General features: G+C 34.7%; 1 protein-coding gene across 1 annotated transcript; it reads left to right on the forward strand.

The window, feature by feature from the left end:
* Positions 1-2067: 2067 nt before the first annotated feature.
* Positions 2068-10455, forward strand: LOC138705693 (uncharacterized). The gene is made up of 3 exons (XM_069834271.1): positions 2068-2397; positions 4782-4833; positions 10248-10455. Exons 1-3 carry the CDS (start codon positions 2097-2099, stop codon positions 10309-10311), a joined length of 417 nt encoding a protein of 138 aa, XP_069690372.1. The 5' UTR covers positions 2068-2096; the 3' UTR covers positions 10312-10455.
* The last annotated feature ends 3367 nt before the right edge of the window (positions 10456-13822 follow it).

Genomic DNA, 13822 nt, shown 5'->3' on the forward strand with positions numbered 1-13822 from the left:
ACAAAACAAAACTTCATGCAGTATGGAAATCAGAAATTTCTGAGTGAAAGAAATTGAGAGAAGAGACAGGTAAACAGGCAGACTTGAGTAGTAATGAATACTTAATTTATGTTGTCTATGGATTAAGAAAGTTATTGATTTAATAATTCATTTATTTTTACAATTTACATATTAGTAACTCCAATTTATACGTGTATTCTGTACCCCTCTCATCTTACTTGGCTCAAATTTTTGTTTTAAATAATTTAACCCCTTATCGCATTCTGGGAAAGATATGGCACATACCGGTTTTATATTCATATAATTTATAATATAAGCATATAGTATTTCAAACTGCATAGTGGGACAGATATGGCACACTGTCAAGAATTAGATTTGACCATTTGTGACATCAGTTGAGAAAGAAAGAACTACTTAAGTTATTTGAATATTAAACCGGTGTGTGCAAGACTATCCCATGCGGTAAGGGGTAATTGTCATTTTATGCATATAGGCCTACAATTAAGTTTCTCAATTATTGAAGATAACATTTGTGCCAAAATGACGTCCATTAATAGCAATAAGAATGTTCACTAATAATTGGTATTGCTAAACTTATCAATTTTTTATTTAACTTGTTTCACAGACATTTTTCTCAACACTAACTATACTACTTATAAAGTATATTCTATTGATCATTATTAATCATTATTGATCATTACTACTCTTTCATATATATATAGAAGTTTTTATGTAATTTTTCTGTTTTTTATGTCTTGTCTATGTATTTTATATAATATGTCTACGTCTTATATGTTGAACATGCATTTGTATGTCATGTGTCTATTTCGTGTCATTTTTATGTTATATACGTCCTTACAAGTAATATGTATGTTTCTACAAAATGCTTACTTTTTTATGTAACAAGTCTGTGTGTGATATGTCCTGGGAAAGTATTATATGTAATGTGTCTGTATTTCATATATTGTGTATCTATTTCTATGTATTATATCTATTTTAACTCATATCTACGTATTGGTGTATAATATAACTTAACTATGATTTTATTATGTCACACACATTTAATGTAATATGCGTATTTTATGTCATAATTCTGCAGTGCTTGGGAAAAGTGACATAAGTCAGTTTTCACAAACCTTTTTTGATAATTTATTGGTTTATGTCGATTTGATTTTTTTCTTTATGAATTATTGTAATGGGAGGAATACCTATGTATTTTTTTCCAAGCGAACAGATGTTCCGTAAGTTGTCAATAAATTATCAAAAAAGGTTTGTGGAAACTGACTTGTGTCACTTTTCCCGAGCACTACAGAATTATGTCTACATTTTATGAAAGTATTTGTACAGAACTATAATATGTATGATTTAATTACAGCTTTAAATATACCTTCGGGCAAAATAGGGTTCTATAAACTTGGAAATTCAATAATAATACTTTTTCAAATTATCGTTCTTATATTTTAACTGTCTATCCAATTTGAAATCAATATACTAACATTTCCTACTTAACACTTCACACCGTTTTACTCATTGGAATCCTTTTCTCCCTAATACACATCATTACAATAATCTTGCTAAATCTTCAGATGAGTATCAAGTTCCTTAATCTCAACCAACAATCATAATAAACTATCTAAAAGTTTTAACTACCCTTACTAATATTAATATTATATAGATATTAAATCAGCCTCAGATGCGTATAAATTGACTTAAGTTTACAATGAATATTCAATAGTATGAACCAAATATACGTGTATTAGGCTATATTACAGTAATTATGCATTAAATTATGTAGTAAACCAAAGCTAGTTTCGCCGTTTGTAAAAAATTATTCAATATTATTCCAGGTCCGAAGACACAACACTGCAGATAACTCATAAAACTGAAATAGAAGATACCAAATAACAAAACTATCAAGTATCTGGAAAATATCAGACGAGCAATCTGAGAATGATTGTGAATTTGTACTATATGAAAATAAACAGAAAGTTGCAGATCATACTTCATCCTCAACAGAACAAAACTTGAAAAATTTAGAGAATTTTCAGTGTTCAACGAAAGACGCTAATTACATTTCGCCTAAACTGGAAGAGAATATGAAACCTGAGACTAATAAATACACGAACATTAACGGAACAAGTGAGAAGCATCCAAGTGGTATGTTACCTGCATCAGAGGATTCCTGTGTTAGTTATATTAACGATGAATCTGTGTCAATAGAAGGAAGTCAAAATTCTTCCAGCGCTTTGATATCCGAGGAGAAAGTCGAGAATAAAAATAGCACCAAACAGACCCATAAATCGGAATTGACAGAAAAAATAGACGAAACTGATGAGGCAGCTACAAATTCCTTGGAACCAGAGAGTGAGAAAGAGGAAGAAGTTGATGATTTCCAAGGTGAGTTCATGATATAGTATTCTATGATTATTAATTACTTTATATCCGTTTTATTTCCTTTCCTTAATTCCTCAGCTGTGTTGCAAATTTTCTTTTCGTAGCTCATGCCTAGATCAAAGACTCTGATAACGATGAGGTAACAAAAAACAAAAACAATATTATACAATAATTATAATCATCCAGTCTCTGGGGAAGGGGATTAAAGTTTTTCCTGGATCTGGTAGTCAGTACCAACAGAATTTTCTTTCTAGCAATTGTTTACGTTTCAGCAAGTGTTTACGTTTCTTATGTACTCAATAACTCTGCCCAACAATTTCAAATAAGGTTTGTAAAGAAATTTTCAGGTTTCAAAGTACTTAGTCGTCCTACAATGTACAATATTGTTAAAAAGTGAGAAAGACTGAATTGTACGAGACAAAAAGCGTAGGAGGCAGCCACACGTTTAGGCCAAGAAACTCTAGACCATGTAAAAATTCGTGTAGAACGTTTTTAAACAACTGTATTTTATTTTTAGTTTTAAATGCAGGATGTTACAAAAAGGTGTGTCAAAACCTCACGGAAATATTTCTCACACATAGAGGATGAAAATATGAGTTAAGCGGGCCATCCTGTATATTTTAGAAAGAATAAAATATTATAAGCAAAACAGAACACAGCGTACAATATATTAAGAAGAGATGATAGCAGAATTCCTCTACAAATTTTGATTTGTCGAGCCGGAGAACAGAGAATATTAGGAAGGCGTTTAAAACGTCTAATTCACGACTTTATTTTGCGTACTGGAACAAAATACCGAATCTAGAATCTTGAAATATGATGACGATTATTATTATTATTACTATTACTATTACTATTACTATTACTATTACTATTACTATTACTATTATTATTATTATTATTATTATTATTATTATGGGCAAAATTAAAGTGTTATAAAAATGACAAGAACCGCTTCGAATTTCTGTGAAGTTTTAATCTTTCCAATACTATGACATAATTCATGTAACATAGTTATTAGTTTAATTGAATGTTCTTATCGTCAGATTCGAAGAACCGTAATTCGAACAAGAAACTGCAAGTAAACTGAAGAATTCTATTGAATAGGGGAGACTGTTGTACCTTTAGCATAGTGTACCTTTGAACATTTTTGTTTTTTAATTTTTGCTGCTACCTAGAGGACTCAAAATGAAGTAGATTGTAGAGAAAGCCGCTAAGTAGGTCTGGTCGTAGTTTCAGTTTGATTTATTGCAAAGTATGAGTTCCGTAGACAAAAGAAGTTTTTTTAGTATCAAAAGTAAACATTTCGTTCATTGATGTATGTTTTCTAACACAAAACCAGATTGTATTTGTTAATATCTTTCAAGTACGGTGTGTTCCCTATCATCTGGTGAGTAATAACATATTTTAATTTCCATGATTTATTTGACTCTCTAGTTTTCGGAGCCATATTTGTTTAAACGTGCACCCTCTTGTACCTTTGAACACAAAACATCTTGTACCATGGAACATGTTCCAAGTTACACGATACTATCGGTTTTTGTTTTTCTTTTATTTTAAGGTCATGTCACGAAGTAAGTCTGGAATTAAAGATGTCCCCAATTGATCCGGATGCCTTGAAGAAAGCTGTTGAAGCAGTTATTGCTCCTTCAGGAAATAAAATCTCAATCAGAGAAGCCTCCTCTGGTTTATGATTGCAAATACATTTTAAATATGATTGTCAGTTTTTTCAGCTATATTCCCACCTATATTCCATGTGTTCCAACTTACAAGAGGGTGTGTTCCAAGGTACATGATCCTGTTGTACCTTTGAACACATTACATATCCCTTCATTTTATTTTTTCCATCCTTAAAAGATTTGTAAAACAGAAAAATACATACTGGAAGTTGTAAAGGAATCTTCAGTAATTATTTCAAGTATTTTTTCATTTAAAAAATTTAATTTCCCAAAATTAAAAAAAAATAAAATGTGAACAGTGTTTAAAGGTACAACAGTTTCCCCTACAATATATTAAGAAGAGATGATAGCAGAATTCCTCTACAAATTTTGATTTGTCGAGCCGGAGAACAGAGAATATTAGGAAGGCGTTTAAAACGTCTAATTCACGACTTTATTTTGCGTACTGGAACAAAATACCGAATCTAGAATCTTGAAATATGATGACGATTATTATTATTATTATTATTATTATTATTATTATTATTATTGGCAAAATTAAAGTGTTATAAAAATGACGAGAACCGCTTCGAATTTCTGTGAAGTTTTAATCTTTCCATTACTATGACATAATTCATGTAACATAGTTATTAGTTTAATTGAAGATTTATTCTTAATGTTCTTATCGTCAGATTCTCTCGTATTCTAACAAAAATTACTTAATTTCAGATTCTCTGGTGCAAATGCATGGAGAGGAGAAAATACGATTTCAAGAGCCAACGTGAGTAACTTATAAAAATATCCTCAATTTATATTCGGATTAATTTAATTATCACCTTGAACTCGAGAAAGAGAGTTGTGTAGAAAAATCATCAATGAATAAGAATTTATTCCTTTAAAAATCGCGAAAAATCTCTTCCATTTTCAGTGACATTTTGATCGGGAAATTTCATTTTCATCACCGCATTAACACTTTTACATCCTTAACAATCCATATGCAGTGTTATTCAAAGATACACTTTAAGCACATTTTACATCCAACTTGAGTGAGGATGTGCTGAATAGGAAAATAAATCAGTCAAACTGAACTTATTCCATCGAAAATTACGGAAGACAACATTGTTCAATTTTTTGTGACTTTCCGAAAACTTACCTTCGTAGTCATTTTGCGCGTCATTCTCAATTGTCCATTAGTACCAACTTCGTCGTTACCACTTTTCTTATTTCCAAGAATATGCCTTGTTCGAAGCCCAAATGCTACATATGGATGGGACATTCAATATTGCCCAAAGATTTTTTTGCAGTTTAGAATTATTCATGTTTATTTTAGTCGCCACTACTTTCCTCTACTGTTTTGTTAGTTAAAAAATAAAAGTGAACCAACTTACAAGAATTGTTTAGAAGAAAATTTAAAACATTGTACAGCACTTCGTTCTGATCTCAAATTACAGACTTCGAAATGCTCGTAAATCTCAGTGACCAACAAGCAAAGTGTAAGGTTTAGGTTTCACCTGTCACAAGCATAGTGGCATGCTATTCAGAATTTTGGTTGAGTTATTTTAATAAAACTTAAATTTAAACAATGTTTTATTTAACGACGCCCACAACTGTAGAGGTTATATCAGCGTCGCCGGTGTGCCGGAATATTGTCCCGTAGGAGTTTGTTTACATGCCAGTAAATCTACTTACATGAGCCTGTCGCATTTAAACACACTTAAATACCATCGACCTGGGCCGGGATCGAATCCGCAACCTCGGGCACAGAAGGACAGCACTGTATCGACTGCGACACCTAGGCCGGCGTTTTTTGAATATAAAGACTAATTTAGAAAAAGAACAATGGCTACGTCATTGTTTTGGTTGATGGATTTAAAACCGAAAGACGTCCAAACTTCAATTGAGGAGTCCATTTTCAAAACGTTTCTTGTCCACTTGATAACGAAAATGAGCTTCCTATGTCCATGCAGTCTTCAATTATAACTCTACATACAAACGGTCAATATTTGGCTTCAGAACGCCCTCTAAACCACAAAAATTTTGCGTTATATGTAACTACTGGAATCAAACTGACTCTTGTTAACAGCAAAATTTGTGACAAAATATTAGTTCCAGTTTTGGAATCGAAGACCCTCATGCTCCTATTTGATTCTAAATGAACCCAAACTCTTTTATTTCACAATGTCTCTTGTCTAGCTGCTAAGAAATTTTAAACCTAAAAATATTTCTTCGTGATTTCCCATAAATATATGGGAATGGACAAGGGTCGTTTTGAAAATAGGGTCCTCAATTGCATTTGACTTGTAATCATTAAACCAGGTAGTGATAAAATTAATCAATTTTGTGATTATCTTCTGAACATTTATATTGATCGAAATGAACATCATTTTCTCCTGACTAATGCGGAGAATCCTGATATCACAAAAACTACCAATGTAGGCCTATATGAGTCGTTTCATTCTCACATGAATGCAAACTTCAACCACAGTCATCCAAATACGGTATATTTATTTTTATTGAAGTGATCACTAAATATCAGATTGATTTTTTTTATTTTAGTAGATTATTTTACGACGCTTTGTCAACAACGGAGGTTGAGATGAAGGTGATAATGCCGGTGAAATAAGTCCGGGGTCCAGCACCTAAATTTACCCAGGATTTTCTCATATTTGGGTTGAGGGAAAACATCGGAAAAAACCTCAACCAGGTAACTTGCCCCAACCGGGAATCGAACCCGGGCCACCTGGTTTCGCGGCCAGATATCAGATTGATGTTTATATATAATTACAGTAACCTATGTTAATATTTCACACAAATTTCAAAACATAAGGTCCAAAGAGCGACAAAAACTATTGGACGTAATAACAGAACAACATGATAATTATCAAATGTCACAGCCAGATTTCGTGAAGGCTGTCTCCTATTATAACTTTTTAAAACGGTAAATAAGAGAACAGTGACGAAAAGAAAACTAGAATACGTTTTGGAAGAAGTCAGAACCGCCTCCTCGTGGTGTCCTTTGTGTTATATGTAACGATTCTTGATTTAGGGCAATTTGCATGTACCCAACATTTTACCTGTTTCGTCTTTAGGAGAATTTATTTGAACAAAATTTTAAACACTTCTGAATTAGGGGAACTAGCAGTACTCCCTGTCTCCTTCTTTACTTCTTTCTCTCCATCAAAATAATTTCCTTTACCTCACCAAAAGTAGCAGAGAGAGCTTCACCATCATCATCATTATCATCATCATCATCATCATCATCATCATCATCATCATCATCATCATCATAACCTATTCTGAAGAATTCACCGAGGTGCCTTGTTCTATGTTCTGGGTATTAATAACCGATACTAGGTATCTGTAATCCTGGATGTCCTTGGTCATTTGGCCACGCCTATGATAACAAACTGTGAACATAACACCACGGTTATAACCAGAATTTTATGACATAAATCCCACCTCACTGCCGGAAATCGAACAGGTTTACAATAGCACGCAGACATAAAAGTTGTAACTTGAATTACGAAAGATGTCCTTGGTAGTAGCTATGCATTTACCATATATATATTGGTATGCGGAGTAGGTAGACCTAGTTACTCCATTGTCTCCCACGGAATGTGTGCCACTGGATGTAGGGTTCGCGTTTCCAAAACTGGCAGAAGACTATGAATTTTGAAGGATGATTAAATTTCTTAATATGGCTTTCTTTGGAAAGGACGTAACGTTGAATCTCGCCCACGTTAAAGATTAGTAGTAACAAAATGGATCTACACGAGTGTTCCCATTGCGCGTCATATTCATATTCCCACTTAATTTTACACTGTCTTCCGATCACAGTTATTTAATAATGCACAATTAAATTTGAGATTCATGAAACTGGATGTATTCAGTTCAGCAGAGAGGATATAAAAACAAAGACAAGCCTGGTCGTAAGAAGACAATCCATTAAATAAAAAAGTGAGAGAGAATTTGAGGAAATCCCTATGATTGAGTGTAATGTATATACAGGAATATTACGGTGAATGGAATTAGGAAAAAATACTTTTAATTTGCTATAAGTTTGTAAGATTTTAGATGGTGTATCTAATAAACGAGTCCCGCGCCGTGGCGTCGCGGTCTAAGGCATCCTGCCTAGGACTCGCGTTACGGAATGCGCGCTGGTTCGAGTCCTCATGGGGGAAGAAATTTTCTCATGAAATTTCGGTCAGTGTATGGGACCGGTGCACACCCAGCATCGTGATGCACTTGGGGAGCTACGATAGGTAGCGAAATCCGGTTGCGAATACCAGCTATAACGGCTGAGGGGATCATCGTGCTAACCACACGATACCTCCATTCTGGTTGGATGATCGTCCACCTCTGCTTCGGCATGTGGGCGTGACGCCAGCAGCCGGCTGGTCGGTCTAGGCCCTTCACAGGCTGTAGCGCCACGGATTATTATTATTATTATTATTATTATTATTATTATCTAATGAACGAAATGAAATAAGCTATAAAAACTATAAATTATTCAGTATTAATATAATAACAACTAATAATAATAATAATAATAAATAATAGTTCATTAAAACAGAATATATGATTAAGAAGAAAGTAGCCTAAGGACCTTTTTGAGCTGCGAACGATTAAACTATTAATTGATATACTGTATATAATCACTTGAGATTATCCCGTAAAATAAGTAAAACTCTTCGGAGAAGATTACAGCATGTATACAGAGTGTAAGCGATATAGGTTAATCTGCCAAATTATATACAAAGTATATATCGGTCTACTGAACAAAATATCTAGTGAAATGTAATGGAAGGCTGTGAATCCCAAAACGCGTTAAGTCCATTTTTATGGAAGGACTGGGTTAGTTGTTTATCCACCGGTGTATGGACTGAGCGAGTTTTCAAGTGACATGCACAGTAACACAAACTTTTAGACAAGAATTGGCGTTATTTTGGAAGAAGACAAGCTTAAAATATCATAGAAATCTCAAACATAATCATAAGTAGAGTACAGGCGGAAAATCTGATAAGTCACGTTTTACTATTTTTACACGAGAGCAAGATCCATTAGAGTCTATTGTCTTTGGATTATTATTCTTCAAATTTATTTGGGTTAATGAGGTTATTATTATGTACAATTAAACTCCACAAATCTATACTAAATGAGCTACTACATTACATCTAAAAGAGATAATTTTGGACTTCTCGAGTTTTTCACCTGTGCTCTTCATAAATTTCACTTTTACTGCCAAATGAACGGTTCAGAACCATATTGGGCCAAGCGTCAATTACCAAAACCGTAGAAAATAAGGGTTAAAATGAAATTATTACCACAATTCAATGGAAACATATAGCTAGTAATATAAAGTATACACATTCAAACTAAATGATATGACAATCTTCATTAAACTATGGTTTTCACTTAACTTTAACCCTTGCTCTCTCCGTTTTTAATAAATGGCGCTTGTCACACTAAGGCTCTGAACCCTTCAAATATTAAAAATAATTAACTTACATATCAAGTATTGCAACAACCTTATTTAACGTTTTTCTTCAATCATTATTTTATGCTCTACCAACAGTATCTTTTTGGCAGTTTATATCGTTTGCACTCTATAGGCCTATATGCGTACTGCCATTGTGTATAGGAATAGACACGTCCACACTGTTCATGGGATATGACGTAAGCATTTTCATGGCAATCTCAGTGTAATTTCAGTTCCACAAAATCCTTTCATTTTTTCTGTTAGTGTAGGAGAAACATAATTATATGCATTACACGTAAAAACATAGAAGGCACCGAGTCCACACCTGTGAAGTAACGGTCTGGCCGCGAAATCAGGTGGCCCGGGTTCGATTCCCGGTCGGGGCAAGTTACCTGGTTGAGGTTTTTCCGGGGTTTTCCCTCAACCCAATATGAGCAAATGCTGGGTAACGTTCGGTCCTGGACCCCGGACTCATTTCACCGGCATTATCACCTTCATCTCATTCAGACGCTAAATAACCTAAGATGTTGATAAAGCGTAGTAAAATAACCTACTAAAATAAGAAAATAGAAGGCACCGAAACGTCGGACGTTCTCTAAATAGGCAGGCGGCTAAATTATCTTCAAAGCATGGCTGAATAACCATGCCTAAACCCATAGAGGAGCAAGGATTACACGAATGCATTATATATAACTTAAAATGGAACTTTTTTTCAGGGTTGTTAAACTGCAGAAAAGCCCACAACCAGGACGAAACTTACCCTCGGAATTCATGACATGACGGCATTATCATTGGCATCACCTGGCACGAACACAGAAAATGTGATACATTTTATTATCCAGCAGCTATTTTGTTTTCTACAACAGGAAATGAGAAACTGTTGTTATTATTGTTATTATTATTATTATTATTATTATTATTATTATTATCATTACATTGTTAAATTTAACTTATGTGACAGTATGAGTAAATAAATTATTTATTTTATTAATTTATTGGTTTACTTATTTTATATTCACTCTTGTTGAATAGATGACCCAAATACACCCAAAATAACCTGCTTAACACACAATATTTTCACACAATGAAAAGTTGAACATCGTCAGTTTTATTTTTAAGCATTAGCAAGTTTAATTAATATTTATAAGAGGAAGATTTCTTTGCGATAGCTATAAGAAATAAACCTAAAAATAGAATATTATGTCTCAAAAATGGTGCGTGCTGCGTTATTAACCATTATACAAGAAATTAAAATAATAAATATTAGAGTCAATTACAATTTTTACATTGTTTTCTTCATAATTATTTCTTATTAGTAATTAGTAGCAGTAATAGCAGTAACGGTAGCACAGAAGCAGTAGTATTAGTAGTAATAATAGTAATAATTTATTTAACGACAAGTTAAACTCTCAACTTATTCGACTCGAAATTCAACTTGAGAATTTGAAAGGAACACTTTTTCAGCAGCCGTGACTTCGAAAAATTGATTTCGTAATATAATTCATCTTACGCTTGATATAGCATAATTGACAGACCTTCTATAATTTATAGATCTCCATAATTATCATACCTACCGCTAGCACCACTTCATCATGTACTATTACGGACAAAAAGGATGCCCAGCTGAATATCTCTTAACTTGCAATTTGCTATAGTTCATGTTAACCGCGCTGTAGGATCTATTCACATCATCAAAAAATTAAAAAGAAGGGTAAGTAGGGATAACCCTCACACTAGAGACGAACTTTAAGATACTATTAAGATTTATTGAAAATCATCCGTCCTCAAGTGAGGTTGAACACTAGAATCCGGAATTACAAGCATCAAAATATAAACAAAAATAAAATGAGTGAAATAATTATTCGCTTTGTACATTTAAAACAAAAAATTATGCGTCAACATATAAATGATAGCGTAGAATTTGAAGAGAGACCTTCAGAATTTCCATCACAATCTTCAGTATCTCATAAAAGGGAATTTTAAACGATTTAAGGATATTACAAGTAAATTTTGGTAAACACCCCCTTGCTCCAAATAGTAAGCCTGTAACATCCCAGTTGTAAAGCGAAATGCTGTATTTTTTACTAAGGTATGGAAGGGAAAGTACATATTTAGCTTGCTTTTCATCATTTATCTCGAGCGCCTGATTCGTGTCTTGCTCAAAACATATCGTAGGATCTAAGACCATCGTTCTTTAGGTTCTTCTATTGATGGCAATTATCCACCCTTCTATGAGAATCATCTTCAGACACAATGAATCTCCTCATGTACTTCCCATCCTCTGTTTCTTAGCAGGTTGACAATTGCTTTACGGGCTCGATGGTGTCTATTTTTACGCAGTAGTTCCCCCTTCTCACAGTACGTGGCCAAAAAATTACTAGCGTTACGGAACTACGTACAACTTTTGGATGTTACAATTTCATCAAAGTTGTCGGGAATGCGTGAATGTAGACAACCGATATATTTTGAACAACTGCTAGAAAACAGGTTAGTACTGTGACAGCGACGTGAGAATCGAACTCACGACCAGCGTCCCGCAAGAAAGCAGATCGCACAGGCTCCACGGAACATTGAGTGACGTCGCGCGGTGGAGAGAAGAGAGAGGGTGTATTACGTCACGCGACGAGTCCGCGCGCGCAGCTGCTTACGGAGGGAAGGGGGAACGGACCTTCCCGGCCCTTCCAGAAATGTCGATGTAGAGATATTGAGATAATTCTCTACACACCTGTAGAAGGTTCTCGCAACTATGATTTTGCTATAAAAGAGCAGGCGCCAGCGAACTAGACAGAGTTTTCAGTTATTCAGTCAGTGAGAAAGCCAGAGCGAGCAAGCCAGCCGGAGTTCGACTCGAGTGTGCGTCCGCATCTGCGTCAGCATCCGAAGGCCTGAGTTCGAGTGCAGTGGACCGCAGTTGGAGGGACCTGAGTTCGAGTGCAGTGGCCGCAGTTGGAGGGACCCGAGTTCGAGTACAGTGAACTGTCTCTGGAGGTCTGTGGTTCGAGATACTGTGAACTCGAGTGACTGAGATAGAAGAACTGTGAACTGAGAACTGGTAGTTCTGATTTGTAAATAGTACTGTGTAAATATTAGTTAAGATTAACAGTTCATTGTTGTGCGTAATAGTCCAAGTAAATTGTCATTGTCGTCGGTGGAGTGCTATAACGAATACTGTGTTGAGTGAAGATCCAATTGTTGACGAGAGCGTTAAGGTGAATTGTAGAAAGGAATTATTGTTGTGACGAATAAATTACATTGTTGTTACAAATAAAAATCACAGTACTCATAAAATAAAAATATAATTAAGTGCACGCTATTATTACTCAAAGTTATAGAAGTAAAAATATGTGGTCCCTCAATCCCAGGTCTCATGAATTACCGTAAGTCCAGCAGACAACCCACGGTATATAGCACTACCACCAGCAACTAATGACCACATACCACGGGGTCCAATTTCAGGGCGGTGCGCAACAGATTTCACAACGGAACGAGCCATAAATATGGGAATGAGACAGAGATGATGATGATGAAATAGGTAAGTGTAATTACGATGAAGAAAGAAGTTCGAAATGTCGAAAGTTATCCAGCAATTCTGCTTCACTTGGTTCAGAGAACCAGGTAACTTGCCCCAACCAGAATTTGAACTCGGCCCACAGGAGGAACCGTAGCGCGAGGGGCCTTAGGGCTTGCACACAATTTCATTTTTGGTAGTAGAATGGGTCCACCCAATAGGCCTACGTAAGAGGGCAATCCCCAGCTTATGTCCTTTCCCTCAAAGGGAGGCTAAAAGATAGACACCAATAAGGCATCAATCATGATGCAACTAAGCTAGGAGATAGTGGGTAAGGTGTTCAGCTCCTTTTCCCCTCCATTTTATATACCACTGACTAGTAATATAGTTCACTAATCTGACTGAAAATGTATGCAAAAATAGTTCTTCCTCTGACACACATCATCAAGTGAGATGTATTGCCTGATAATGTAACAGCCAAAACATCTATCAGAGGTTAATACACCAATTAATGATCATTTCTTTATTTATCTTTTAGTTATTCCGAATGTAATGGTGGCACATTTTCACACCAATTGCTACATTTCAACACATTATGCGGCAATGACAGGTACATTCTTTGCGAAAGATTACACCCACATGAAGGCTTGAAAACTTTGCACACATAGGCTATAAAGTGTATTTATTAAATATTATTAGGATATACCGGAGTACGTATGATATTTCCGTGCAAATATTCTGCGTCATCATATGATGATGGATGAGTGAAATAGAGAAAAATTC

This window comes from Periplaneta americana, chromosome 9, assembly GCF_040183065.1.
Source record: "Periplaneta americana isolate PAMFEO1 chromosome 9, P.americana_PAMFEO1_priV1, whole genome shotgun sequence".
Taxonomy (NCBI): Eukaryota; Metazoa; Arthropoda; class Insecta; order Blattodea; family Blattidae; genus Periplaneta; species Periplaneta americana.

Excerpts from the sequence above, each read along its gene's own strand:
- LOC138705693 (XM_069834271.1), top strand. The coding sequence starts at position 2,097 with ATGAAACCTGAGACTAATAAATACACGAACATTAACGGAACAAGTGAG. Across the intron at positions 2,398-4,781 it reads AGAAGTTGATGATTTCCAAG|ATTCTCTGGTGCAAATGCAT; the intron begins GTGAGTTCATGA and ends ACTTAATTTCAG. Across the intron at positions 4,834-10,247 it reads ATACGATTTCAAGAGCCAAC|GGTTGTTAAACTGCAGAAAA; the intron begins GTGAGTAACTTA and ends ACTTTTTTTCAG.